The following is a 27,775-nucleotide window of genomic DNA, read 5'->3' as shown; positions in this document are numbered from 1 at the left end:
TGCCCCGGCTTGGGGGGGTGGTGGTGGTGTGGGGGGGGGGGAACCGTCCCCGCAGCGGGCGCCTCCGCGGGCCCTGTGCCAAAGAGGGCGTGGGAGCATCGGCGCTGCGACGGCCGGCGAGTATTTTTAGCCCGCTGCTCCGTGCCACACGGGCAGAGGAAAAGGCTCATTCTCACCTTGGGCCGCCGGGGTTTGGGCTGGTGCCAGCGCCGCCCCGCACCCAAGGCGGTCACCGCCTGCCTCGGGGGCCGCTGGCGTGGGGCAGCACCGGAGCCGGCCGCACGCCGACGCCGGCCAGCCCCGAGCCCTTGGCCCACGGCACCCCGAGGGGTGCCATCCCCTTCCCTTGGGGGGTCGGAGCGGTGGGGAGCCCTTTTTATTGCGCCCCCACCTCGTGCACGTGGCCTCGCTCCCTGTGAAACATTAACGCGGGCACCCGTGCGCGGGACAAGGCGGCGAAGGCAGGGCGGTGCCGGCGCCCGGTCAGCCGTGCGGGCAGGTCCTTCCAGTATTTCTGGCTCTGCTGCAGCTGCCGCCCGGCTCCCCGGCCCTGCCCGGCCGGCCCCGCGCCGTGCAGGTGAGCAGCAGGAGCCCCTTGGGTGCTCGGCGAGGCCGGCGAGGCGAGCGCTGGCTTCTGGCGGCTTTGTCTGCGAGCTGCTTCTCAAGCTGCTGGGGGCGGGGGGGGGTCGGTGCAGGAACAGCCTTTATTAAAGCAAAATAACCTACAAAAATATAGATACAGCCTGTGCCCCAGGCCTGATGTGGCGAAGGAGGAGCAAGGCCCGTGCCCAGGGCAAGGACTGGCTCGGCCACGCGGAGCCCTCGGCCCCAGGACCCGGCTCTTTGGGCCAGGCCTGCTCCAGGCCCCCAGTTTCGCTCTCGCCCTCCTCCGTGCGAGCGCGTGCTCCCAGGGGAAGAGGTTTCCCTACCGGCAGCTGCCCCAGTCCCGTCCTGGGCCAGGGCACGCGGTGGAGCGGAGGCTGTCCCCTGCCAAGGGTCTTCAGGGGACCCTTCGAGGAAGGCGTGTGTGTGTGTGTGCAGCCACTGCGGCGACTCCGGCTGCGGCCGGGCAGCTCGGAGGGGTGCTAAAGGTGGGCGCAGCAGAGCCGAGCCGTGCATGGGGGCGGCCGTGGGACCCTCCCGTCCCCCCCGCACGGGGCGCTCACTGCTCCTGCGTTCCCCAGGAGATGTAGTCGGGGCGCGTGGCCGCGTGGTACTCGTCGATCAGCTGCTGCACGATCTCCCGGGAGTTGTCCAGCTCGTCGAAGTTGTCCTTGAAGATGTCCTCCTTGCGGAACTGCTCCAGGAAGGCCTCCCGCTTGCGCAGCTTGTCGTACTGCCGGCACGTCCGCTCAAACAGCTGGAGAGCGGCGGCGCGGCGGGTCAGGAGGGCCGCGGGTCCCCGGGGAGCCCGCACGCAGAGCCAGCGGGATGGGGCCCTCGGCCTCCCCCAGCTGCTGCTCGGGAGGGAGGATGGCGAGCAGCACCAGCTCCTGCCCGGCCGGCCTGCGCCCAGCCAACGCTCGCCCTCAGCTCGTGCTCCTGAGGCTGCTTTCGCCCAGGAAGAAAGGAGTCGTGCCCCTGGGAGAGCAGCACCGGGGGTGGGGACCCTGCCTACAGCAAGGAAGGACGGGACCCCGGGCTAGAGCTGAACCCCGCCGTGCTGCAGGTGGCAACTGGCCCCTAGCCCTCACCTGCAGGCCCTGCTGGGGCTTTGGGAAAGGCCAAGAGAAGGAACGTTGGCGCCTGGAAGGTGAGGAGCTCAGCTCCGGGGGTGCCGGTGCTGCCTGCGGTGCAGAGGGAAGGCACTCACCGAGGAGATGTTGGTGTGGTTTGCCATCATCAGGCCGCTGACGCGGTGTGCGGACGGCAGGTAGGGGGACTTGCGTGACAAAGCCACCTGGATGCTGGCAGGACCCCAGGGGATGAAGTTGGCCAGCTTTCTCTCCCGGATCCGCTGCAGGCTCTTGTGAACCTGGTGGGACGAGAGCCAGCGAGGGGGAGAAAAGCGGTGGGCAAAGCAGCCCCAGGAGCTGCTCCCTGCAGGACGTATGACCTCAGAAAGGAGGATTTCAGCAAACAGCAGGGACACACGGCCCTCCGGGGAAGTCAGGGCCCACGCAGGAGCAACCTGGAGCCAGTTCTCGGGCACCTCAGGCTCGCTGAGGGATCCCCATGCAGGAAGGGGGTGACTGTGCCCTTCCCACGAGCACCTGAAATGGCTGCGGTGGCTCATCCCCGCGGGAGCTCACCTGCGTGGGATCCACCTCCCCCTGGATGATGTTGAGGATGGCGATGTAGCAGTGGTTGGTCTGCCTGTCTCGCCCCGTGGACACCATCACGTTTTTAGGCTGCAGCAATCTTCTCATCACATCCAGAACCGTGGTTTTCCTCACGCTGGCCACCTGCAAACAGCGGTCGGGGGGGGTCAGAGGCGGCGGGCGCGCTGCCCCCTTGCCCTCCCGCTGCCCGGCACACGCACGCAGGAGCTGAGGGCGGCTGGAGGGAGAAGCCCTCGCCCCAGGGGATGGAGCCACACGCAAAGCCGCATGCAGGATGGGCAAATCCCAAAGCCACACCACAGGCAGGGCCAGGCTGAGAGCTGGAGCAGCAGCGAAGGCTCCGACGAGGGAGCTGAGCTCCTCCAGCAGCACAGCGGGGGCTGAGGGGGTGAAGCTCAGCCGAGCTCAGAGCGCCAGGGCCACGTTTCGCGTTGCTGCCGCCAACCGCCTGCCCTGCCCCGCTGCCAAGACGAGGAGCGGGGCTGGAGGAGAGGATGGGGTCGTTCCCCCGCTGCAGCCCCCCCCCCCATCACTCCGCAGTGAGCCCGTGGGGGGCCGCAGCAGTCCCCGGGTGCTGTCAGCCTTTGCCAGCACCCAAAGGAGCGTGCCCGTGGCGAGGCCGGCTTGGCGGTGTGGCGGCCCAGGCCCCCCTCCGAGCTGCTGGCTGAACCCCTCCCCGCACTCCTCCCTGGGAGGACAGATCACACGCTCGATACCCTTTTCAGAGCCAGCAGTTTTTCAGATTTGCTTCTCTGAGTAACATCCTGAGGAAATGCACACAACGAGAGGAGAACAGCAGCTGTTAGCCCCGAGCAGAACCGAGACGCGGCCAACGCAGGTGAGCGTCTCAAAACAACACAGCCCCGGCCTCCCCTGCAGCCGGGGGCGGGGATGGTGGGCACGGGCTGGGGACAAGCTGAACGCGAGCGGCAGCATTTGATACAGCCGAAGGGCGACCGTCCCTTCGGGGAAGGGGCTGACACCCGGAGACCACGCTCAGCCTCGGCGTGACGCCGCCCGACGGCGTTCTGCCCCGCGTGGCCCGAGCTGGTGGCTCCCCGCGGTGACAGGCCTGGCGGGGCTGCTTCGCTGGGCTCCCTCCGACCGTTTCTCAGGATGGCTTTTGCCGAATCGAACAACGTTGCCGGCTCTGCCAAAGCTGCCGCCGCCGACCTGAGGCATGTAGGAGGCAGCCCAGCACACGCGCAGCTGCGGCACGCTCGGGGCCGTCATGCCGATTAGGACCGAGCATTTACAGCTCACGCCACGGCTCCGGGGCTGAGGGATGGCACCAGGCGAAGCGTGGCAGCTCCCGCTGCCCTCAGGGGAAAGGGAGGAGCCCCCCCCTCAGGCGGGCTGCCTTACCGACTGGTCCGCCTTACCGACTGGTCCGCCTTACCGACTGGTCCGTCGTGAGCGGCGTGTAGCCCGTCATGAGGAAGTGCAGCCGCGGGGTGGGGATGAGCGAGGCGATCAGCCCGATGAGGTCGTTGTTCATGTACCCGGGATACCTGAGCGTGGTGGTGCTGGCAGACATGATGGTGGAAACCTTTAGGGGGTGGGGGGAGAGGAGCGGGTCACCGCGTGGCCACCGAGCGTGTTCGAAGCCCGCTTCGCGCAGCGGGGCCGAGGGAGGCTGGGGTGCCCGGGGAAATCCACCCCCCGAGGAAGGGCAGAGGGCTCTCGTTCATGGCTCCGGGCTGCCCGCCGTCACGCTGAGCCCGGGGAGCAGGCTGAAACCAAATTAAAAACCACCAGGGAAGCCCCGTGCCAGCTTCTCCAGCTTCTCCCTTCTCACCAGCTGGTTGATCTGGGAGAACGAGGGATTCTGAATGTGCAGCCGGTCTGTGGCGATCCGATTCAGGGCTGTGTTGTCTAGAACCACCTGCAAGAGGAAAAAAATAAATTAAAAAAAAAAAAAAAAAAAAAGAACAGCTCCGTGAAGCCTAAAGGAGGCACCCGGAGGAAAAGAGCCAGCCCCGGCCACGTGGCTGAGGGCACCGGATCCCGCAGCCCCGGCCCAGCGCGGGCCCCGAGCGCCGCGGCCCGGCCGAGCCCTCCCGCGGCAGGTGGCAGACGCTGGAAACCACGAGCTGACTCATTCGGGGAGCGTAACTGACACTGTCAATGGGAGCTCTGCCCTCCGCCTTGGCCCTGCTCCCCAGCGCTCTCCCGAAGAGCGCAGCCTCTGGGCCAAGCTCCGGGGCAGAGCCTCCCCTGCCCTGCTACAGGCGGGGGTGAGCTGGGAGGGACGAGCAGGTGTCGCGGTTAGGAGCCGACGGCGGGGAGGGGGGGCGTGCGGGCTGGAGGTGCTGCGTGGTTGGGGCCTGTGGGTGCTGAAAGCGCCGCTGGAACCGAGCTCAAGCGGCAGGCTGCAGCGCTGCAGGGGATGCACGGCCAGCCCCTCGCTGCCAAGGGAAAAAATCTGCCGGATCGCGGGGGCAGAACCGCCGAGCGGGACGGCCGGGCAGGGGTTCGAGCAGCGTCCTCGCCCCCCGAACCACCAAATCTGCCCGGTCCGAGCTGCTGGGGACCCTCACCACGCAGTCGGCGTTCTGAGTCAGCCTCTTCAGCGTCAGCAGGGAGTTGTAGGGCTGCACCACCACGTCGCTCATCTCGTCCTGGTTTGGGAAAACCGAGTAGGTCTCCACCAGCTTCTTGGGGTACCTGGCGAGAAAGCCCAGCCCCCTCAAGGGTTAACAGGGCCAAGGCAGCACTCTCTCCTCCCACAAGCTCTCTTTGCTGTCTCCGGGGCTCAGGACAGCAGTGAGTCACCAGCGCCGCATGCCAGAGTCGGCTCCCAGGGAGGGAATTTGTCCCAGCAGTGCCTACCCCAGCAGCACGGGAGCAGGCTGCCAGACGGAGCTACGGGCAAGGCTGAGCCATCCGCAGGCTGATTACGCAGCCGCTCGCAAGCCTTTTCAAGAGGCTGCAAGCTCCGACAGGCGGGGACGGCGGCTCAAAGCCCACAGCTAGAGCCTCCTCCCCTCCCCGGCGCGCTCAGGGCGGCAGAAGGCAGCCGCCTGCTAAGAAGGGCCGAGGGAAGGCGGCGCTGGGACGGCGCGAGCCCAGCTCCAGAACCTCCGTAGTCCCCAGGCGTATCAGGAGCCGTCCCTTCCCCGGGGCTCTTCGCCAGGGATTGCACAAGACAGTGTTTGGGTGGGGGCGGCGGCCCGGGCTCTGAGTCAGCTCTCTCCAGCTCTCGGCTCTGGCCGGGTGCCCGGGCCTGGGCCGGGCTCTGCTGCGGTGCGGGAAGGGGCCGGGGCCGAGCGCTCACCTGTCATTCAGCCGCTCCAGGAGGTAGGAGCCCAGCCCCGAGCCCGTCCCGCCGGCGATGGAGTGGCAAAGCACAAAGCCCTGGAAGGAAGCAGAACGAGGTCCGGAGGTCAGCCCCGAGAGCAGGGCAGGGGCAAGCTGCGACGCCGCTGGCGGCAAGGCTGAGAACCTCCCTCCGTGGCCAGGGCTGCAGGGAGGGAGCCGAAGGCAGGCAGAGCTTAGCCCTGGCTCCTCCAGGCCGCACGCTCGTCACGCCGCTTCTCTGCACGCACCACAAAGCACAAGCGCTGCTCAGGAGCCTCCTGGATTCCCCCCAGCCCAAACCAGGCTTCAGAACAGCTCAGACGTCGCCTTCGGGACCCAGGTGGTCGTATAAAACGGACGCAGACCTTCTCAGCCCTTTCCCCAGGCGAGCCTTCCAGGGTCTCTGAAGCCAAACTCCCTCTACCTGTCTTCGGGGCAGCTCCCCCCCACCTCGCTGCAGGCCCCACCACCCGCTCTTGGAGCTGCCGGCTTATTTGCAAACCGCGTTTTCCCTTCCTCTGCTGCCATGGGACAGCCCGACACAAACGCCGGCGAGCCGTGTCTGTCCCCACGCGGAAACCGGGTTTACGCGACGGCGGCCAAGGTCCTGCCAGAGGCAGATGGCAGAGCAGCCTGAAAGCTGCCTGCAAGCCCTTGGTGTCCCTGGTGCCCCTTCGATCCAGCTAGGGAGAGAACGGAGCTGCCGCCGCCCGCGTTCGTTCTGAGGATTTCAGGGCACTCGGCAACCCTGTTGCTGTTTAAACCCCGTCCTGCCGGCACCCTGCGGCTCCCTGCGCTGCGGCAGGCGTGGAGGAGCAGCAGGGGCCTCGTCTCAGCGCAGCCCTTCCCACCCCCAAGGACCTCCACCGGAGGATGAGCCAGGAGAAGGGCAGCAGGCACGCTGCTTCGGCTGATGCGGGGGAGAGCCACGGGACGGGGGTGGAACAGGGAAAGGAAAAAGCATGATAATGCCGGGAACTCCTCCTGCAGACTAGGTCCTGGGGGAAGCAGCGTTTGGGGCAGAAAAATGCCCCACACAGTAAAGTGATTTCTGGGGAAGCCTGGTAAATGTAGTAAGGACAGAAAAGACCTCGCTTCCCCAGCTCCCCTCCCTGCTCGCTGTCTGCTCAGCACCTCAGCAACCCGAGCCGGTCTGCGTGCTCTGAAGGACTGAGCTCGACCTCACAAAACACCAGCCTGGCTCTTAAAACACCAGGCAGGGCAGCCCCAAGCCAAAGCCCTCCATTTACTTACTTCCAAACTGTCGCTCCCATCAGCCTCTCTGTCGATTATGTCGAAGATATCTTCGTGGATTTTTTCTCCCTGCAAAAGAGACCGGAACGGGATTCGTTTCTTCCCCGCCAACGCGATCCCGCACCCGGGGTGCCCCAGATCGTCAGCCCGAAGCCCCCGCTGAGCGCCGTGGTGCTCTGCAGAACCCGCCGGCCTGCCGCGAGCAGGGCCGTGGCAAAGCCTCGTGCCCAAATGACCGACCTGTGCTCGCGCGCGGGGGCACCAGAGCCTGTTACCTGCGAGAAGCCACTGGCCCAGTTGTTCCCAGCTCCGCCCCCGTGCTCGGACAGGTAGATGTTTTCTGGGTTGTAGAGGTTGGCGTAAGGGGAGTTCAGGATGGAGTGGATGACTCGGGGCTCCAGGTCCAGCAGCACAGCTCGCGGGATGTAGTGCTCGTCATCCGCCTGCAACGAGGAGCGGGGGGATCAGGACGCAGCCGCGGCTCGGCGAGGCTCCTTACTGCGGGGAAGCCGCGACTGAGCGTGCCACCCCCTGGCCGCAGGAGAGCACAGCACAGCCGGGGCCTGCCGGAGGGAGAGGAGGAAGAGAAGCTCGTTGTGGCTGTATGTCACGGAGCCCCTTTACGTGCCTCCCGGCGTCCCCTGAGGGCAGAGGGCTGGCTGTCCCCGAGCAGGCCGGCCCTCCCGGCAGTTAGGCGCTGCGGTGTGAGACGGGGCAGCCCCGGCCCGACGCCCTGCCTCCCCACCGCGTCCATTCCGGCACCCGGGGCAGGGCCAGGAGGGCCGGCAGCATGCTGGCGGCAGGAGCGGGGCTCACGCTGCCACGGGGGCCAAGGCCGTCCCCAGCGGGGGGCTGCTGAGGACAGAGCTGGAGCAGCCGGGACAGCTCTGGAGGCGTTCCTTGGGGCAAGGTGCAGCGCCCAGAGGGGCAGTATGCAGCACCCATCGGTGCAGCGGTGCAGCACCCAGCGCTGCAGCACCCAGCACCCATGGGTGCAGCACCCAGCACCCACCGGCACAGCACCCAGCACCCAGTGTTGCAGCATCCAGCAGTGCAGCAGTGCAGCACCCAGGGCTGCAGCACCCAGCACCCACCAGCACAGCACCCAGCACCCAGCGTTGCAGCACCCATTGGTGCAGCGGTGCAGCACCCAGCACCCATCAGCACAGTGGTGCAGCACCCAGCACCTATCGGCACAGCACCCAGCACCCATTGGAGCAGTACCCATGGGCACAGCACCCAGTGCTGCAGCACCCAGCACCCATGGGTGCAACACCCATCAGCATAGCGGTGCAGCACCCAGCGCTGCAGCACCCAGCACCCATGGGCGCAGCACCCACCAGCTCGGCACTCCGGGGGCCGTGCCCCCGCGGGTACCTGGTAGAAGAAGACGTCCTTGCGGTCGGTGCCCTCGGTGGCGAACTCCTCCACGATGCCCTCGGGGCTGATGCCGTGCTCGGCGCAGAGCTGCTTCCAGAACTCGAACCCGACTGCGGGCAGCGGGGGGGGGACAAGGTCATGGGGGGGGGGGGGAGGGAGTGTCTGCAGGCCCCGCCCCCTCCCCAAGCCCCGCCCACGGCCCTCACCAGACCCCACCCCCTGCACCCCCACCCCCACGGCTGGCCCCGCCCCCTGGCACTCTGAAGCCCCGCCCCCCCGGCAGACCCCGCCCTCTTCAATTGCCCCGCCCCTTCCCCACCCAGGCCCCGCCCACGACACCCGAGGCCACGCCCCACCGCAGGCCACGCCCCCCTACCCAGGCCACACCCCTTCCAAAAGCCCCGCCCCTCCCCAAGCCCCGCCCCCTCCCTCACAGCGCCCCGGCCCCGCCCGGGGCCCGCTCTCCCGCCCCGCCCCGCCCCGCCCCGGCCCCGCCGCCGCCGCCCCCCGCCCCGCCGCTCACTCTGGTTGCCGCACTGGCCGAGCTGCAGCGTGATGATCTCCCGCGGCATGGCGCCCGCCGCTCCGCTCCCCTCCCGCCTCCCCGCCGCCGCCGCCGCTGCCGCCTCCCGCCCGCCGCCACGGGCACTGCGCCTGCGCGCCGCGCACTTCCGCCACACCGCTGCTGCCCCCTCCCCTTTCTCCCGCCCACCTCGACGCGCCCTGGCAACGCGCGTGCGCGCTCCCCGGCCGCCTCCACTGCGCCTGCGCCGACATGGCGGCGCCCAGAGCGGCTCTGGCCCCCTTGCTCCTGGCGGCCGCCATGTTGGCGGCGGCCGGATGTTGATGCCGTGAGGGAGCCATGGCGGCGCGGCCCGGCGGGGCCGGCGAGCGGCGGCGGCGGGTGGAGGAGCTGAGCGCGGCGCTGCGGGGCCGCCTGGGGCCCTACGAGCCGCTGCTGAGCTCCGTGCAGGCCGCGCTCGTGTGGGAGCGGCCGGGCCGCAGCGCCCTGTGGTGGGCGGCGGCGCACGGCCTCTTCTGGTGAGCGGCCCCCGGGGACCGCGGGGGGCGGGCAGGGCCCAACCGGGCGGCGGCGGCGGCGGCTCCCGGGGGGAGGCTTCGAGCCCTGCTGGGCCCTGACGGGGTGGGGAGAGCCGGGGGCGGGGGGCGCTGAGGTGGTTTGGTGCGCGTGGGGCCCTGGCAGCAAGCCCCAGGGGGGGCAAGGGGCTGGGGCGAGGGGGGCAAGGGGCTGGGGCAGGGGGGGCAGCCCCGAAACCCCCGGGCAGAGCCCCCGAAGCCCCTGGGCAGGGCCCCCAAAGCCCCGGGCAGAGCCCCCAAAGCCCCCGGCAGGGCCCCCCAAACCTCGGGCAGAGCCCCAAAAGCCCCGGGCAGGGTCCTTGAAACCCCAGGCAGAGCCCCGAAACCCCGGGCCGAGCCCCTCGGTGCTGTAGGGGTGCGCTCTGTGCCCCCCAGCCCTGCCCCTCGCAGGGTTTGGGGAGCGCTGCCTCCTCCTCAGAGCCCTTCCCAGAGCCGGCCGGTTACGGTTTGGGGTTTGGGCTGCGAGCCGAGCTGCTAGGCGAATGAACAGCTTGACTTTGTGACCTGTTTCTGCGTACAACAAGTGCTGGAAGCGCTGAGCTCTGCTTTAGCTTTGTCCCTCTCAGCATGTTTTCCTCACTATCTAAAAGCGTAAAAGCAGCCAGCAGAAATTAAGCTGTTAGGCGGACAGCAGGGGAAGGGCAGCAGGCTCTGCTCGCCTCTGGCAGGTGAGCTGTAAATGAGGGTGGTTGTGCTAGAAATGACACAAGCTCGTGTTTTTACAGCTCCATAAAACATTCTCAAGGCAGCTGCGAGATAAGCTCCTGGCCCAGGCAGCGCGGGCAGGCTGAATGCTGGCTGATTACTGCTTGCTTGCTTCTCTCTTGCTGTAGCTGTCAACAAGTTTTGAGGGTGGTTTGTGCCTCCTTTCGTATGCGTCGCGCAGATCTTGCTGGTTATTTACCTGTTCGTTTCTTCCCCGTAGGTTCTTTGCTCTGACTTCTCTTCGACTGGTGTTCCTGGTTGCGTTCACTCTTATTGTAGTAGTTTGCATAGATCAGTGGAAGAACAAAATCTGGCCTGAAATTGGAGGTAAGTTGCAACGTTTAAGTTAATACCAGAAAACTAAGTACTGTTTGTAGATCGGGAGTGTGCAGCGTTTGGAGCGAAATAGGTAAAATCCAGAATTTGGAGTGAAATAGGTAAAATCCAGGGCTTTTTTCTTTTGTCAGTCTGGAAGCAGCCAAGAATGCTGTAGGCACGTTCTTCCTGGAGTTGCTCTGGGAAGTCCTAACCTATGTAAATAATAAGAGGTTTTTTTTTTGCCAGTGTCTCATAACCTTCAGAGTTTCCCCTTCTGTTTTGCTCTGTAGAGACTTGAGATTTTTTAACATGTTATGAAGTAGCCCACTTGTTTGTGACACTTCTGTTTGTGGGATGTCTCCCCAGGCTCTTGTTCGCCCATCAGGTGTGGTTTTATGGCGTGTTGGAATATTAGCCGGTTTGGGCTTTTGTCTTCTCTGTCTAATTTTAGTGAAGCACAAACTAATCTTGAGTTACAAGGAAATTACCTCCGCAACTTGTGTTTGTATGGAATATTCTGCTAAGAGAAGAACTCTAGAATAAAGGGAGCATTTCACTAAATGGTAATGTTTGAAACAGCTGGTGTGTGTGAATTAGGGCAGGTGTTGAAGCAGTGATTCATCTTCTAAGCATTTGATATAGAAGCGAGACATTTCAGTTTCAAAAATTCAATATAAAAGCAAGCGTTTATGGAATATGTCTGGATTTCTCCTCAGATTCGGTAATAAATCAGCTTCATGCTTTAGGACAAAGCTGAGTGCCAGCCTTGCCTACAAAGTAGAGAATTCATTAAAGGGAGAGGCATCTTAACGGCTGTTAATTAAATTAGTCTTAAGCTTTCAGGGAAAAAAGCAGCTCTTTTTCTCATTTGTAATATTAATATACTCATGAATAATACCAATCCTAGCAGGATTTTGTTGCTTTTGCCTGGTCAGATGGCTTTTGAAGCAGTGTGTGTGGTTTGCATGCTCCCGGAGAGAGTTCTGTAACTAATGAGCAGGTTCTACCCCAGCTTTTGTGCCTCAGCCTGGATTCTGCGTAGTTCTTTGGAAGCTGTTAAAGCTTCGCTCGGTTCCTGCCATCAGCTTTCTGCAGGCTTTGTAACTGAAGTGCTCTTACTGGTGAGGGGAGTGTGGAGAGTTATCTGCTCGCCTCCCACATAACCTTGATTTAAACTCGTCAGGAGAACTGGTGCATCCCTGGGTCACTTTTCAAATCCCGGCCTGGGTGAGAAAATATCAGAAGGCTTAAATCTGATGCCTCCAAACAAGCAAGCTGTTTGTCCTTCGCCTTCTGGGTGTGTGCAGGGGAAGGGAGGGAGATAAAAGTGGTATTTTGTGCAAATACCTGTTGCTGCAACCAGAGCAGCCTTCCAGGTGCTGTCCGACAAGTCTGAGGAGCAGCAAGGAGGCTCTCTTGCAGTCTTGTACCGTCACTGTACAAATCCAGAATGTGTTACGGAGTGATGCGCCTCCGGTTCTTAACCGTTAGTGTCTTTTCCAGGCATCTCCCAACTCATTAAAGCTTTACTTAAATCCCAAGAGCTAAGCGTTCTTGTGGCAAATTCCTTGCAACTAACGTCCTGTCTGTTCTTAATATTTTAGTGGCAAGACCTGACGACTTAGACAATGAGAGGTAGGAAACTAATTGAATCCTCTGCTCTTTGGTACTTTGCTGTGATCCCGTGTGATGATTACCTGCACGTGCTTGCAATGCTGGCTTCTTAGAGAGGAAGGAAGGGGAGCAGGGAGCTGCTTGATGGAGTGAGGACGGAGCCCTCCGTCGTGCCGTTGTGACAAGTTCTTGACTTGCCCAAGCCATTATGTTACACTTAATCTCCGCCTGCTTGAGCGTTGTAAAACTTCCACCGCCCCTTCCCCTTGCACCCCCGAGTTGGAGGTGCTGCCTGAAAACCAGTTCCTTTTGTACGGGTCTCCAGTAGTAGGAAAACAACCGGGATTTTTGTTGGAAACAGCGAAATCTTCTGAGAGTAGACCTGGGATGTTTAAAGAGGCATTTCCCAGAAGCTGTTCCTGCATAGCTCTGATCTGACTGCAGCTTTAATAATGGTGGGTTGAGAAATGTTTGGGTGTTGCCGTACTAATAACGCCTTCCTCTCTCTGGCACACCTTCCTGCCTGCTTGTGCTGCCCAGCCACACGTGGATGCTCAGCTCTTGATTAAATCACTTGAGCTGTTGCCAGATAAGTTTGTTTGCTGCGAGAGGCCCAAATACAAAAGGAATTGCTATCCCTAAGCTTCAGGCGCCCGTGACTAGCAGTTAAGAAGCACTAATAGAACCCGCCAAAGATAATACCTCCAAAGTAACCGAACGCATTAAGTAAGGTACAAGGCTGCTCGGAAACCTCATGCTGAATTTTTGGGGGTTGCCGTTGACCGAGTCGATGCAGAGAAAGCAGGCGGCTGCGCTTGATTTGCTTCTGCCGTGCCCCTTCCCTCCGGTAGTGTGGAAACTCTAGCCTAAGACGACAGGTTGAATGACTCAAATCGCTGCTCCTCAGCTGCCGTGGGAGAACGGAGACACCTGCAGAAGGGGGCGCAGAACGCCGCTTTTGGCAGGGCGCTGTTCTGAGAGGCAGGCAGACACTCACCTCTAGAGCCGAGCAGCTGGGAGAGGAGAAAGTGGTATTACGGCAAATGTTTGTGACGAGGGACGTCTGCCCTGAATCCGATGCAGTAATGTCTGTTGCTGATTTTTTTCCCTTCACCGCAGCTGGGGATACGTCCACCCTCGGCTGCTCGGAGTGCCGGAACTTTGTCACCATTTGGCTGAAGGATGGGTGACTGGGACCAACTTCTTAAATAACCTCTTCGTTTTCAAGAGGCAAAGCCCTGGCAAGGTGAGAATGTACAGACGCTAGCAAATGACATCGTTGTCCAGCCTCTGCTGCTATCCTTTTGTGATGGCATCCAGCGCTGGCTGAACGCGTTCCAAACAGGGGAGGTTACCGTGGGAAGTCTCCCGGCTTGGCATGGCTGTGAAGCGGTGGAGAGGACTAGAAAGCGCAGGCAGCATGATCGTGTGGAGGAGGGAGGAGAAAACAAGCGTTGGCATGTTGGTTGCGCTAGTGAAGCGGAAATAGAGCTGCTCCTTCTGTAGGTTTCTAGCTTTTTAAAGTGTCTGTCAAATGCATCACCCTCATTGGATTTTAACAGGCAGAAAAAGTGTCATTTTGTTTCCGAGGCTTATGCAACGAGGAACCTGTAACTGTATTTGTGTTGTTCACTGTGCAAGAGTTCTGTCTCCTTCAGTCCCTTCCTCGCTTTTAGCATACCCGCTTCGGGAAGCTCCCTGTAATCCCAAGCGAGAAACTTTGCTGGGCCTATGGCTCTGAAGGCAGATACTCCCTGAATCTGTTCTAGTCCTGGAACGGGGCAGCGCTAGGAAGGCGTGGCTGTTGTTAAATTACAGCTTTAGCTAGAATTCTGCCGGGAGCAAGATGGTCAAGAAGTGAGTGGTTCCATTGCTTAACCCTGGAAACTCACCATCTCCCATGTCTCCAGTTTTGCCTTCTAGTCTGTGGAGTCTTTACTTTCCTGGCTGTTCTGGGCCGGTATGTCCCTGGACTCCTGCTCTCATACTTGCTGTGTAAGTAGAAGATCCCTGTGCCAAATACAGACTTGCAAATGAAAAAGGGGTAGAAACGAGTAGGGTCTGATTGTCTGAGGAGTAGGGCTCTGCTCCAAAGAGAGCAGCAACCATTCCCGCTCCAAAGGAAGGGTCACGTTAATGGCTTTAAAATTTAAAATAATATGTTCTGCCGAGAACGTGGTGGTTCCTGTCCAGGACTCTAAGGTCGCTGGTCTGGACAGAACATGTTGGAGCGGTCATTAACAACAGATCTGAGCACTGAAAGGTTGGCCTCTCCGTTTTGGTACGTTGGCAGAGGTGATTGCACCAACTCTGGAGCATCATTACCTTCAGTACCCAGATCTTGCTCTCTGGATATGTGTGATCCTGCGTCACAACACGGGCAAGGTGTTTGACCGTACAGACTTTTCATCGGCCTTCCCTCTTCCCTCAGTGCTCTTCGTCCTGCTGTGGCCCCTGGCTGTGTACCACAGGCTGGGGCACCGCGTGTACCTGAAGCTGGAGCCAGCTCTGCAGCGGCTGGATTTCAGTGTTCGAGGCTACATGATATCAAAACAGCGGGAGAAGCAGCGTAAGTTTCTAGAGGGTGTTTCTGGCCCTTCAGACGCCGATGCTTGGTACCTGAACCCATCTGTAAAGCCAGCCTCTGGTCGTGGAGCGGGATAGCCCTGCACGTCTCGCGTGGCAGTCGCTCCGCTTCCCTTGGCAAATACTTGCGAGTACTTCGGGGGGGAAGCGAGGCAGCTCTGCCTCCACGGGAGTCTGCCAGTGAGCGCACGGTGTGAGCTCTTCGTGGTGCTGAGCTGCGCCACTTCTCAGCTGTCAGAACCGTGACACAGAACACAACTATTGCAGTTCTGCCGAGTCCTTCCTCTTTTCAGTGCGAGGTTGCTGCTAAGCGTGTTCATCTCAGCAAAAGACCTGCAGCAGCCCAAGTCAGAAATAACCCCACTGCTCTGTTGAGGAACCGAGTATGCTGTGTTATGTCCGAGCCTGCCAATTTATTTATTTATTTGTTTTCTTGCTGTAAGATCTCTGTCCTAACAGCAATAATAAGCTTCGACTCTGGTTTCTGACAGTGCGTCACCGATCCCTTAATCAGGAGGGCACGGATGATGGGAGTGACAGTGAAGAGGAGCTTGCCGCTTTCTGCCCCAAGGTAATGAACTGTCCGTGAAGGTTCTGGGTACTGAGGGTGTCCAGAACTGCTCGTACCAACTGCAGTCTCCTAGGCTAGGCAGTAACGTGTGAAACGAGCCTCAGACACCAGCCTCCCATGAGGACTGGGTTTAACTGGCAGCCACCGGATCACGGCACAGGAATTAGCGTTCCCAGTATTTAATGTTTTCTATTGTATCTCCTGTTTCAAAGCTGGACGACTCCGTGGTTGCCAAGGAACTCACCATCTCTGACTCGGAGCATTCAGATGCTGAGGTTTCCTACACTGAGAACGGGATGTTTAACCTCTCAAGGGGCCAGACTCCACTGACGGAGGGATCGGAAGGTGAGAGGAAACTGGCGGCTCCTCAGAGGTGTGGAATGCCGAGCAGGCACCGGTGTGACAGGTCGGAGGGAGGCCGTGCATCCCCTTCTGTCCTTGAGGTCTAGCTGTTTGATGTCTGTTGCTGGCCAAGACGAGATGAAACTACCTGTTTTTTCAGAGCGGAGCTTCCTTCTTAATTCCTGTGGTGCTTTGGTAGAGCAATTTCGGCCGCTCTTCAAGGGCAGATCCAGCTCTACCAGCCTTTGACCGCAGGGATACGTGTTGCAGCACAGCCTCTGTCACCGTGACCGACCTGTCCCTCTGGTCATGTCATTATAGCACAGACACGACCAGCTCGTCCTGTCCGCGACCCTTCCGCACCCCCTGCTTATCTGCTGAGCGAGCCAGCGGGTGCTTTCCTCTTGGTCAGCACCTGCATTCCTTGAGAGTGAGCTGGGAGGTAGGCAGGCACCCAGAATAGCTATGTGAGGGGGAGATTAAAGAGAGCTCCGTGTGGAGATGATAGGAGAGAGTCTGTCTTGGTGAGGGAACGGCCCAGATTTTGAGTGCTGTGCCGTCCTTGCCTGCAGGGCGTTTGGCATGTGCTGTGTATTTAAAAGACTCTCCTCTTCTAGACCTGGATGGTCACAGCGACCCAGAAGAATCTTTCGCCAGGGACCTCCCCGACTTCCCTTCCATCAACCCAGAAGCGACTGGCCTAGACGACGAAGACGACACCAGCATTGGGATCCCGAGTCTGGCTTACCGCCCGCAAGGGACGGGAGAGCTGCATTTCCCTTATTACCAGGAAGAAGCCGCCGCACTGCCGTCTGTACAGAATCTCACTGACAACATAGCCGGGTTTGTCACCAGAGGGATGATACAGCTCGCGCTGTCAGGAACCGCTCAGCCAGGCTCTTCGCACAGTGACAATCCCCAAAGAGGTGCAAAGACTTACCTCAGGACGGCCAGCTCGGACTTGGACACTGACGCGGAAGGGGATGACTTTGAACTGCTGGATCAGTCTGAGCTGAACCAGCTGGATCCTGCTGGCTCGCGGGGCCAGTAAGCAATCACATCCCCTCCTTTCTGGTTTTCCGTTGTGCGTCGTGGAGGGGAATCCTGGAAGGAAAAAGCATTGCACAGTTCTCTAGATTGTCTCCCGTGTGAGCGCGAGTGATACGACAACCAGTCCTGGCTGGGAACACCACTGTGACCCGTGACTCTGTAGCCTCGCTTGGATTTTAAAATAAACCACGCCGGTAATTCGTAGGGAAAAGGTGTTGATGTGATGGCTCCACAATCACCCATGCGTTGCCCTGCAGTGTCTGCCAGGACGCTGCTTGCTCCAAATTTCCTCACCTAAGACAATAAATCTGGTGTCTGCAGCCTGGAGACCACGAATCAGACTTGAATTAGCGTCACTGAGAACAATCTGGAAGCCGACCTTCCGGGGCTGATACACGACAAGGTGAACGGGACTGGTTTCCCCTCAGACTTAGTGTCTAGGACTTAATGCTGTTCTGTCTTTACGACGACCCTTTCCTGCTCCTAAAATGTGCACAGAAACCCCGATTCTTCTCTCCCAGCAATATCCAGCTCTGGGGTAGAAACAAACACCTTGCTCCTCTCGTGGACGTGATGGCGTGCGGCCACAAATGTTTGTACTCGTAACGACCACTCATCTCCAGCTCAAGCTTTCTAGTGATGCTATTTTGTAAGAGACATAATGGCAATAAGACATCTACTGTGATGACTAGAGTCCCGCAAAGAACATCTACGTGTGGCAGCTGTCCTTGTGTTGCTTTCTTAAAATACCGGACTAACAATTTACTAAAAATCCCCCATGTTACCCCCGAACACGTTCGGCATGGACGGTAGCAATACTACATTTCCCCTGACACTGCCTCGTAGGGAACGGCTAGGGAGAGGTTTTCTGGAGGAGGGAAGGAGGAGAGCTGGCCTGCTCGGCCGCTTTTGTTCTGGGCCCCTTTCACAGCTTTGTGTAGCTGGGAACCTGCCGGTAGGAATCGAGCCGAGTGACTGAAGAGCTTGTAGCTGCTGCGGGCACTTAAACAAACCAGCAACCTGTAGGGGAGAGACGTTCTGTAAGCTGGATGGCCCGAGCCTTCCAGCCCCTTCCGAGTCACTGAGCTTTCCCATTGCTTTTTCTAAGCCATAACAAACTGATACAGATCACATTTGTGCAGCGAACAACTTACCTCTTCAGGGAAACTCCCACGGATGTGCTTCTTTTTGTCTAAATCTGCTTGCCTGAAAGTGTTGGCCGTACAGATGCTTAGACTGTCTTGAATTAAGGAGGCATGGGTAAGGTGGAGGCTTTATTAATTTTATACTAGCGTAAATCTTTGTCTTGGCCTTGCAAGGACAAGCTGTCACCTGGTAAAATGTCAGCCTACTTTGGGATCTGAAGTAAAGAGCCTGTCACAAACCACTAGGAGAGCTGGGTGATGCCGAACGACCAAGTCTGTGTGTTACACGTGCACTCAACACTTTGAAATCCAGTTCTTGTTCCATCTTGGGATCCCCGAGTTCCCTGGGAGGCGCTGGCTGCTCTCCAGCCTCCTCTCATCCCTCCTGCCTGGCGGTGGCTGGGGCCGGTACCTGGCCGCCTTGGTCAGCTCCGTCACCTCCGCATCGGCCCTTGGTTTCTTTTTCTTTTGCCTCAGGGGCTCTACAAGAGCGGAGTTGTCGGGTGTCCCAGCTTTCCGGGGGGCAGTGGCAGAACAAGCCCCTCACTGGCACTTTCTGTAGCCTGAAGCCGTTGGGTCTGGGCCCGCAACCGGAGCCTGGTGCCGTGCGGCTGCCTTACTGCCCCGTGGGCTTTTTGGCGAAGCAAGCTTAATTTTATCTAGCGGATCAGCAGAGCTGGGCTTGTTAAACGTGCCAAGAACCCCAATGTTTAGGAGGAGCTGCAGAGCCTCTGGCACACAGCTTGCCAAGGGCCGTGCTGGTTTCAGCTCAGAAGGCCTGTGCTACTTACACGGTTCTCAAAAGGATTTTTTTTTTTTTCCTTGTGAAACCGCCCCGTATCGGGTGAGTTACAGCTAAAGGCGTGCAGCAAGGAGGGATTTCCGTTCGCTGGACCGCTTTTATTTGCCTTCAGGGGTGGCGGGGCAGGGGCTGGGAGCCCGCAGCCTGTTTGGGGGAGCTCTGGGGTCCTGCGTTCCTCCCCTGGCATCAAGCCCTTCGTTGCCACTCACGAACCAGGGGGGGCAGGAGGGGAGCTGGGCTGGCCGTGCCCGGCCTTTGTGGCCACCAGGCAGGGCCCTGGCACGGAGCTCCGGCTGCTGGGCGTTTTTGGGGCCGTGGGGCTGGTTTGGGGGCCATTTGGGGGGCTCTGTCCCTCGGGTGGGGCCATTTTGGGGGCTGTTTTATGGGGATTTTTCAGTTTTGTGGGGCTGTTTTGGGGGAATTTTTCAGTTTTCTGGGGCTGTTTCGGGGACGGTGTCCCCCTGGTGGGGCTGTTTTGGGGCCGTGTCCCCCCACTGGGGCCGGTTTTGGGGCCGTATCCTCCGGTGGGACAGTGCCCTCCGCTGGGGCCGTTTCTTGGGGCCATGTTCCTGGTGGGACCGCTTGTGGGGCCGAGTCCCAGCGGCCCACGTTCCCTTTTCGCAGCACCCCCTTCCTAAATGACGTTTTTCAGGGCGAACCGCCCCAAAACGGGCTGCCTGAGGGAGCCTCGACGCCCCCTCCCCACACACACACACCACGTGACCCGGCGCCACACAACCCGCGCACCCCCGGCCCCTCCCACTTCGGGGCGTGGCTTCGCCTCCCTCATCCAATCGCCGCCGCCTCCCCTCATCGTCCTCCCGTTCCGATTGGCTGCAAGCGTCGGGGGGTGGTTCGCGCGTCTCGCCGGAAGCGCGTCATTTCGTCGGCGGGCAGGGGAGGAGGAGGATGAGCAAGGGGCGGGAGGGCCCCGCGGCGGGCGGTGAGGGCCGGCGGGGCCGGGGGGCGCCCGGAGGGGCCGGGGCTGCCCGCGGTGACCGCGCCGCTGTCCCCCAGGAGCCGCCGCCGTCCTGCTTCGGTACCTGCGGGAGCAGAACCGGCCTTACAGCGCCCAGGACGCTTTCGGGAACCTGCAGCGGGAGCACGGGCTGGGCAAGGCGGTGAGCGGGCCGGGCCGGGCCGGGCCGGGCCGGGCGGGGAGCGGGGCCCTGCTGACCGCACACCTCCCTCAGGCCGTGGTGAAGGCGCTGGAGCAGCTGGCACAGCAGGGCCGCATCCGCGAGAAGGCGTACGGCAAGCAGAAGGTTTACTTCGCCGACCAGGTGAGCGCCGGGCCGGCCCTAGCCCCCCCCCCGGGCTCCTCCTCACCCCGGCCCCGCTGAGCTCCTGCCGCTTCCCCCCCTCTCCCCCTTCCAGGAGCAGCTCCCGGCCGCCAGCGATGCGGAGCTGCGAGGGCTGGACGGGGAGATCGCGGCTCTGTCGGCCCAGGTGCAGGCGCTGCAGCAGGGCTGCCGGCAGCTGGAAGCGGGTGAGGGCTCCCGGCACGGCCCCGGTACCGGCCGGGCGGCCTGCGGGGCCGGGCGGCAGCTGGGAGCTGGCTGCTGCTCCCGCCCGGTGATCGATCGGCGTCCCCTCGCAGAGCTGAGGGAGCTGAGCGGCTCCATGACGACACCCGAGATGGCCCGGGAGGTCGAGGAGCTGAGGAAGGACTGCACCGGTTACGCGGACAAGCTGGAGAGGATCAAGTCTGCCACCAACCACGTCACGCCGGAGGAAAAAGAGAAGGTAAAAAGGGGGCTGGGGCTGAGCAGAGCTGGGGCCAGGCGTACCAAACGCGTGGCTGCGTTACCCTGCTCCCCGGCCTGACTCGCCCCAGGACGCCAGCGGTGCTCCTGCGTGGGCTCTGCACAGCCCACGTGCACGTCTTGAAAACGCGTCCCTTAGAGAGATCTTGAAATAGCCTCAGCTCTTTCTCCATTGCAAAGCTTTGCTTCAGGCAGTCCCCAGGCACTTTATTGATTCAGCCTGTTCCTCTCTCTCGTGAGCTGTCGCAAGGCGCGGTTCATGTCCCAGTAAGGGCTGCGAGTCGCTCCTGCTGCCAGAAACCCCTCTGGCCGTAGCCCAGATGCATGGCGTCCTTAGAACCAGACATTTCCCAGCTTTGGGCTTACAGAGGGTCCGCAGGGTGGCTCCTGGCTGGGTTGTTCTCACTTTGCCTTGCTCTTGGCAGGTGTGCAGTGAGCAGAGGCTGTACTGTAAGGAGTGGCGGAAGAGGAAGCGGATGGTAAGGCTCTGCAGTGAACGCAGGGTGGGTGGGCAGCTCCGGCGGGGGGCAGCAGGGGCAGTGACAGCCCCACGGGGACACGGCTGCCCGTAGGGACAGGCGCAGTCGGCGGAATTGCTCGGCAAGCGTTCTGTGAGCTGTGACGCAGATCGTGGGGACTTCAGGCAAACACTGTGACTGTTAAAGGCGCTCTGTGCTCACTGCCGAGTGCCACCCAGGCTTGGTAAGGACTGATGTGTATCAAGAGCCTCTTGGGAAGGCCATGTCAGTGAAATTCCTAAGTAAGAAACGTCTTTGAACGTTCTGGTTCTTCTTGTGGAAACAAAATGAATGCTCTTTGCATCAGAAAGAGCAAACCTGACCGAACGTCTCTGTCCTGCCAGGCGACCGAGCTGCTCGACGCCATCCTGGAGGGGTACCCCAAAAGCAAGAAGCAGTTCTTCGTAAGTCCCAGAGCCTGGCTCTGCCCTGGGGGGGGGCCGTGCCCGCTGTGCCAGCGGCACCCATCCTGCCGCGAGCCCCCTTTGTCCTTGCACAGGAGGAAGTTGGCATAGAAACGGACGAGGACCACAACGTCACCCTGCCAGCAGCTGTGTGAGGTGCTGAGGGAGGGAGGCCTTCGCTCCAGGGAACAGAACTTGCTGCTGAAACTCAGCCGCTGGTTTGGGGCTTTTGTTTTTTTTCGCAGGGCTTGGGCTTGTCCCGCATCTTTTGTATGCGTTTGTTTTAAAAGCTTTGCCCCTGCTAGGGTGGTTGGAGCGGTTAACTCAGCACCGAGCCCTTTCCCTTTCTCCCTTGCCGAGGGAATGCCATTTTTTTCTTACCCTTCAGCCCCGTGTCCTGTTGAGGTCGGGTGTCTTTACGGGGCTGTGGCCAGGAAGGTGGAACTGCACTGTTTTGGAGGCTCTGGTGTTGTAGCAAGAAGAGGAAGCCTGGTACAGGTGAATGAACTGGTTTTGGTTTTGGCTGCAGCACCTCTAGCACGAGTTCAGCAAACTGAACTGCAGGGGGCGGCTTCCCAGGGTGTGTACGGAGCTGTACATGAGGCTAGGCTTCATTAAACACCATCCTTTTGTTTCAGACGTGCTTTGTGTGGTGTCTTTTCTGTTCAAAGGGCCGCAGGGCCACCCTTGGACATGGCCCTGGGTGCAGCACCCCTGCCTGGGGGGGGAAGGAGAGAGCCAGGAGGGTGCTTCTGCCCTGGAAAGCTGAGCCACAGCTGCTGTGGGAGGGCTGGGCTTCCAGAAACTACGTGCCCTTCTCTTACCTGCTCCAGGGAAAGGCTCCAGGAACCCAGCCCCAAGAAATAAAAGCAGAGACGTCGTTAAAACATCCAGCAAAATTTATTTAATTACTTCTCTCATCATAGAAAAATAGGGCAGGTCTGTAAAAATCCACGTCCTCCTCGCGGGGCAGGAGGGCGATTGAAGCTCGAGGGATTTCAGCTGTGCCACCTGGCGGCGGCCCAGGCTGTCAGCCCCCAGCGGCGCCTTTCCTCCCTCACAAAGCAACATTTGCCAGGGCCGCGTCTGCCCCTGTGTTACCAACTATGTGCATCGCCACAAGGCTCAGCTCCTCGGGGGCTTCTATTGCTTTGTATTAAAAAGAACACCCAACCGAGGGGTCTGAGGCAAAAATCTTGGATAAAAATTAACCCCCGGAAAGGCTCCGCTTGACTTGAGCCAGGTAGAAGCAGGAGCTTGAACAATCTCAAGCTGCAGCGCTCCGACCAAGCAACCTGGAGCTGAGGAACAGCATCACAGGGGGAAAACCCCCGTAAAATAAATAGCTGCTGCTGCAGGAGGGGGTAGCAAGAACATGATTACCGAGAACAAACCCTGCTGCAGGTGGAGGGGGGGGTCCAACAACCCCCTGTGAGCCGCAAACGGCTCCTGCGCTGCTCCACCCGGTGCGTGTGGTGGCTACGGCCACGAGCGTGCCGACAGCAGCAGCGTGCGACACGTTAAAACATCGTCCCGGCAAGCGTTTGTCTGCAAAACTGACAGGGAGAGGGCTTCACAATGATTTCAGGGATTTATGAAATAAAATCACGGCTGGTTATGTGTGTGTATGTATAAAAAACAAAACAAAAAAAAATAAACCACTGTGGTTCTAAGGGGGAGCAGTGAGAGCTCCCGGCAGCGCGGGGCTGCAGCTACTGGGCTACTTTCCTGATCGGTACGGCCACGTCCCGACCTGAAGCGAGATGAAGCCAGGCACATCTCAACGAGCACAAGCAGGAAAAGACCGCAGAGAAATTTCGCTCCCTTCTCCCTTTCCGGGGTTTTATGGCTACAAAGAGAGGTCAGGCCAGCGAGGCCCCGGCGCGCTCCTCCAGCGCTAGGAGAGCTCCCGGCTGCTCGCCGCAAGCACGGCCCTGGCAGCGAGGGGCTGATCCTTCCTTCAGTTCCCCAAAGCATCTACGCAAGCCAAGAGCAGCCTCTTGCCCTTCTGAGGGCTGCTTCAGGGGGAGGCAGGGAGAGCCTGCAGCTGTGGAACCCGCCTCCTAGTCCACGTCAAAACAGCTTTTAGCATGCCTGCTTTTTTCATTTCCCTTCTCCCAGGGTCAAAAGGGTTTTTAGCACAGGCCTGAGGTTACGGAGCAGCGCTGTTCTGCCAGCCGAGCTGTGGCTGGGGAGAGTCCGTGGCACAGGCAAAGCCAACCACGCCACGCCTGCCTGAACTAAGGACTCTCTGGTGTCTGAAAAAGACACATTCAAAACACTTTTTCCTTTTTTCCCTTTGCGAAGTCCCTAGAAGTATTTGGTAACATCAGCTGTGACAGTACCTGTGGAGCAGAGCTGTTTGCACAGCCTCGTTTTTGGTTCTGTAGTCGCAATAAATAATCGGAGAAGCTTTAGGAACAGCCCCGAGGGACACGGCCCAGCCTCTCCCGGCGTCCGTCACCCGGGCAGGAGGCGCCCAGCTCCAGCAGGGGTCGAGGAGGCGGCAGACCCGGAGCCGCCGGCGAGGGAAGGCTCAGTACAGCTGGCTCTTCAGTTGGTGCAGGACCCCGATGACAACGTCCCGGAGGGTCTGGGGCAGAGAGGAGACACGGTGAGCTGTTGCAGGGGAGGAGGAGCCCTTCCCTGGCGAGCCGCTCCTGCTAAAAATCCCCGTCGGGGGGCACAGGTGGTGCCGCAGAGCACGGCACCTGCACGGAAGTGATCACACCTCCGTGGTCCTGGGCTGCAGGGACTCAGCACAGCAAGGACCTGGCCCTGCCTGCGTGCCTCGTCACCCCCCTCGAAGGCTTCCTAATTCCCAGCAAACCTTTGGGCGGCTCAAGGATGTGCTGGGGAACGAGCAGGACCCCTCCTGAAGTGTTTTACAGGGGCCAGCTTCCAGCCCCAAGCCAGCCCAGCAGCTGGGATCGCACAGTCCCAGAACCACTAGGGCTGGAAAAGCCCTCCAAGATCCTCTGGTCCGAGCGTCCCCTAAACCAGCGTCACCACCACGCCCTGTCCCCAAGCACCACGTCCAACCTTTCCCTGAACAACCCCAGGGACGGGGACGCCGCCACCTCCCTGGGCAACCTGTCCCAACGCCTGGCTGCTCTTCCTGAGAAGAAACGTCTCCTAACGCCCCCCCGACCACCACCTCCCGTTCTCCGCCGTGCCCCAGCCCGGTGCTGGTCCCCCTCTGCCCTTCCTGAAGCCCCAGGGGGAAGGGAAAGCCCTGAGCTCCGGCCGGGTGCAGACGCACACCACGTCCTCTGCCCCGTCTGCGCCCCCCCGCCCCGTGCTCACCTGGGGCTTGCAGTGCTCCTCAATCCAGCTGAAGACACACGCCGAGAGCTCCTGGAAGCTCGTGACCGAGATGGAGGCGTTGAAGGACTGGAAGAGGGAATCCATGATGCCTTGGAAAACGTTGAACTTCATCTGGTCGGAGATCTGGTCCTTCCCCTCGTTGGGGTTGTCCTGATGAGCTTTCACGATCTGCTCGTAGTTCCTGCAAGGAGCCAGGAGCCCCGCGCTCAGCCCCGCTGAGCTGCAGCCCCGGACACGACCGCGAGGCTGCGCAAGGTCCTGCGAGTGAATAAACTCTGGGGAGCTGCAGCCTCCCTGACGCAGGGAGCAGATTCAGTTTTGGCCTCGGATCCACTTGAGATACAACCCCACCCATCGGCCTGAGACAGACTAACGAGCCCCTAACGAGGAGTGACGGCAGCAGGGAGGCACAGGATTGGTACCCCGGGTGCTGAGCTGCCCGGGGAGCACCAAAGGAGCCTCGCAAGGACAGGGGAGAAAAGCAGCAGGAAGGAGAGGGCGGCGACCACGCAGCTCTTTGCTTACACTTTCATGATCTTCAAGGCCATCACCTCTTTCCTGAGGATAGAAACTTCCTCTTCTTGCTTCTTCTTTTCCTTGTGCAGGAACTGGATGTAGTCAATGGCTGAGCGAGAAACCACAGCGCGAGGCGTTGGGAGCACGCACGACCCCCTGAAGCCCCCAAAAACAGCGGCAGACCCATGTCTGGGCACCGTCAGCTCCCGGCCGCCCTCATTCTCCCTTGGGAGGTGGAATCAGCCAGCACCTGGCCTCCCCCAGAGCGCCGCCACACCACGAGGTCCCCCCTGCGTGGCTCTGGCAGGGCGTTTTGGGGTTTGGGAGCGCCCTTTTACCCTCTCCAACCCGCCTCAGGACTCACTTTTCTGGAGGACGATGGCCTTGCTCAGCTTCTGGGAGCCGATGGAGAAGTCCTGCTGCTGGCAGGTGGGGACGATGGCCTGCAAGTCGTCGTAGCCCTTCTGCGGGGAAGCAGAGCCACGCGTTCGGGGCGTGGGGGTCACACCCCGCCCCACAGCTCACGCCTTCGGGGCGTGAGGCCGGGCGTCCCGTTAACGCGGTGGTTTCACGAGGGGCCAAAGCCCAGCTCCCACCACGCAGCCAGACAGCGCCAAGGAGGCGCGCGCAGGGCTCAGGAGAGCAAATCCAGCAGCAAAAACGAGGGGAAAGGGGCCAAAAAAAAAAAAAAAAGCAGGGTCCTGAGCGCCGCAGAGCCCCGGGAAGCGCTTCGGGTTACCTTGATGGCGTCTCGCCTCTTCTGCTCCGCCTGGGTGTGCGCCCGCCTGCGCTGGTCCTTGTAGGACTCCTTGTAGGGCTCCTGGTGGTAGTCGCTGTCTTCATCGTCTGCGGGGCGACAAAAAACCGTGAGCACGTGAGCAGGGGGGGCTCGAGCCGGGCCCCCTCCTCCCGCAGCTCTGCTGTGGCCCCCCCGAGGCAGCTCGGGGACCCCCCCGGGGCGCCGCCGGCTCTCTCCACGCGAGGCCGGGCAGGAGGACGCCTGCAGATCCCCGGGGAGGGCGCCCCGAGGGGTCCAAAGGCGCTGCTGGAGCCCCCCGCGCCCCGACGCTGCCCCTGCCGCCTCCCCTCGCCTCTCGGGGTGAACGAGGGAGCTGTGAGGGAGGGCAGAGCCGGCAGTGGTGGGCAGGGAGACAGACCCCAAAACCCACCCGTGATGGGGACAGAGAAGGCACCGAATGGGGGACAGACCCCAAAAACCACCCTTGTGGGGGACAGAGGAGACAATGACCAGGGGACAGACCCCAAAACCCACCTGTGATGGGGATGGAGGAAGCAATAACCGGGGGACAGACCCCAAAACCCCCCTGTGGGGGGAATAGAGGAGGCAATAACTGGGGAACAGCCCCCGAGATCCACCCGTGCTGGGGATGGAGGAGGCACCGACCAGGGGGCTGACCCCAAAACCCACCCGTGATGGGGACAGAGAAGACAACGACCTGGGGACAGACCCCAAAACCCAACGGTGTGGGGGACGGAGGAGACAACGACCGGGGACAGACCCCAACCCCCCCCCCATGATAGGGACGGAGAACGCACCAACCGGGAAACCGACCCCAACCCCCCCCCCACCCATGCTGGGGACAGAATCGGAAAGAACCGGGGCCAGCCCCGGGCACCCACCCGTGTTGGGGACGGACGAGGCGCTGGTGGAGCCGATGCTGTTGGCGCGGGACACGACGCTCCCCTTGCGGGCGCAGTCCCCGAGCAGCGCTGCGAGCGAGCGGGCGGCCGGTGAGGGGCGAGGGGCGGCCACGGGCCCCCCCCACAGCCCCCCGCGGCCCCGGGGAGCCCCGGGCCCGGCCCGGCCGCGGCCCCAAGCCCCGGCAGCACCTACCCGAGTCCAGGCCGTTGTCACCGTAGGCGGCGTCCACCTTGGGGCGGCAGGGAGAAGGCGGCGGTCAGCACAACCGGACCGAACCGGGCCCAACCGGGACGAACTGGGCCCAACCGGGCTCAACCAGACCCAACCGAGCCCAACCAGACCCAACCGGGCCCAACCAGGACGAACTGGGCCCAACCGGACCGAACCGGGCCCAACCGAGCTCAACCGGACCCAACCGGGTCAGACCGAGTCCAACCGCGCCCAACCGGGCTCAACCAGGACGAACTGGGCCCAACCGGACCGAACCGGGCCCAACCGAGCTCAACCGGACCCAACCGGGTCAGACCGAGTCCAACCGCGCCCAGCCGGGCTCAACCGGACCCAACCGGGCTCAATCGAGCCCAACCGGACCGAACCGGGCTCAACCGGGACGAATCGGGCCCAACCGAGCTCAACCGGGCCCAACCGGGTCAGACCGAGCCCAACCGGACCCAGCCGGGCTCAACCGGGCCCAACCGAGCCGAACCGGGGCCACCCGGGACGAACCGGGCCCACCCGGGCCCCCTCGACCTCCGCTCCCCCCCCCACCCTCTGCCCCCTGCCCCTCACCTTGACCTTTGACCCCCCGCAGCCCCGCACCGGGAGGCCCGGGCCCGGTTCCTCCCCCCCCCGGGGCTCACCTTGCCCCACGAGTCCTCGGCCGCGGCCCCGGGCGGCTCCGCCATCTTCCGCCCGCCCCGGTCACGTGACCGCCGCGGGGGGCTGTGGGAAATGCAGTCCCGAGGCGCCGCCAGGGGGCGCCCGGACGGGACCGGGGGGCGGGGGGGGGGGCGGGGTCCCGGGTCGCTGCCCGGTGCTTGCGTAACGGCGCTGACGTCAGCGTGACGCAGGGGGCGCCGGGCCCGGGGCAGAGGCCGTCGGCCGCGGCCTTTCCTTGGCCTCGACCCCAGCGGG

General features: G+C 61.5%; 4 protein-coding genes across 5 annotated transcripts; 2 read left to right on the top strand and 2 right to left on the bottom strand.

Annotated features, from left to right (window-relative positions):
* Positions 1 to 685: 685 nt before the first annotated feature.
* Positions 686 to 8,895, bottom strand: TUBG1 (tubulin gamma 1). The gene is made up of 11 exons (XM_080565300.1): positions 8,740 to 8,895; positions 8,214 to 8,326; positions 7,112 to 7,279; positions 6,837 to 6,905; positions 5,560 to 5,639; positions 4,823 to 4,949; positions 4,081 to 4,167; positions 3,682 to 3,831; positions 2,253 to 2,405; positions 1,814 to 1,975; positions 686 to 1,360 (listed from the first exon to the last, which is right to left on the bottom strand). The coding sequence occupies exons 1-11, from the start codon at positions 8,786 to 8,788 to the stop codon at positions 1,163 to 1,165; spliced, it is 1,356 nt and encodes a 451-aa protein (XP_080421426.1). The 5' UTR covers positions 8,789 to 8,895; the 3' UTR covers positions 686 to 1,162.
* Positions 8,896 to 8,988: 93 nt separating this feature from the next.
* RETREG3 (reticulophagy regulator family member 3) lies at positions 8,989 to 17,887 on the top strand. Its single transcript, XM_080565301.1, has 9 exons — positions 8,989 to 9,257; positions 10,240 to 10,346; positions 11,942 to 11,972; positions 13,071 to 13,197; positions 13,862 to 13,946; positions 14,383 to 14,520; positions 15,029 to 15,108; positions 15,321 to 15,453; positions 16,068 to 17,887. The coding sequence occupies exons 1-9, from the start codon at positions 9,079 to 9,081 to the stop codon at positions 16,499 to 16,501; spliced, it is 1,314 nt and encodes a 437-aa protein (XP_080421427.1). The 5' UTR covers positions 8,989 to 9,078; the 3' UTR covers positions 16,502 to 17,887.
* A 1,390-nt stretch (positions 17,888 to 19,277) lies between these two features.
* On the top strand, positions 19,278 to 21,772 carry PSMC3IP (PSMC3 interacting protein). Of its 2 annotated transcripts, XM_080565303.1 has the most exons (9): positions 19,279 to 19,390; positions 19,465 to 19,568; positions 19,641 to 19,730; positions 19,825 to 19,936; positions 20,048 to 20,193; positions 20,639 to 20,692; positions 21,076 to 21,135; positions 21,231 to 21,291; positions 21,524 to 21,660. In XM_080565303.1, the coding sequence occupies exons 1-8, from the start codon at positions 19,357 to 19,359 to the stop codon at positions 21,288 to 21,290; spliced, it is 660 nt and encodes a 219-aa protein (XP_080421429.1). In that variant the 5' UTR covers positions 19,279 to 19,356; the 3' UTR covers position 21,291; positions 21,524 to 21,660. The 2 variants fall into 2 exon arrangements, with proteins under 2 accessions (XP_080421430.1, XP_080421429.1); XM_080565304.1 differs by having other exon boundaries at positions 19,278 to 19,390; positions 21,231 to 21,772.
* A 244-nt stretch (positions 21,773 to 22,016) lies between these two features.
* On the bottom strand, positions 22,017 to 27,617 carry MLX (MAX dimerization protein MLX). The gene is made up of 8 exons (XM_080565302.1): positions 27,502 to 27,617; positions 26,834 to 26,870; positions 26,620 to 26,709; positions 25,718 to 25,824; positions 25,343 to 25,442; positions 24,988 to 25,087; positions 24,442 to 24,643; positions 22,017 to 23,728 (listed from the first exon to the last, which is right to left on the bottom strand). The coding sequence occupies exons 1-8, from the start codon at positions 27,544 to 27,546 to the stop codon at positions 23,672 to 23,674; spliced, it is 738 nt and encodes a 245-aa protein (XP_080421428.1). The 5' UTR covers positions 27,547 to 27,617; the 3' UTR covers positions 22,017 to 23,671.
* Between the last annotated feature and the right edge of the window lie 158 nt (positions 27,618 to 27,775).

Source organism: Anser brachyrhynchus (genome assembly GCF_964034855.1).
Source record: "Anser brachyrhynchus genome assembly, chromosome: 22".
Classification (NCBI taxonomy): Eukaryota; Metazoa; Chordata; class Aves; order Anseriformes; family Anatidae; genus Anser; species Anser brachyrhynchus.
This window is presented reverse-complemented; position numbering and strand designations above follow the sequence as displayed.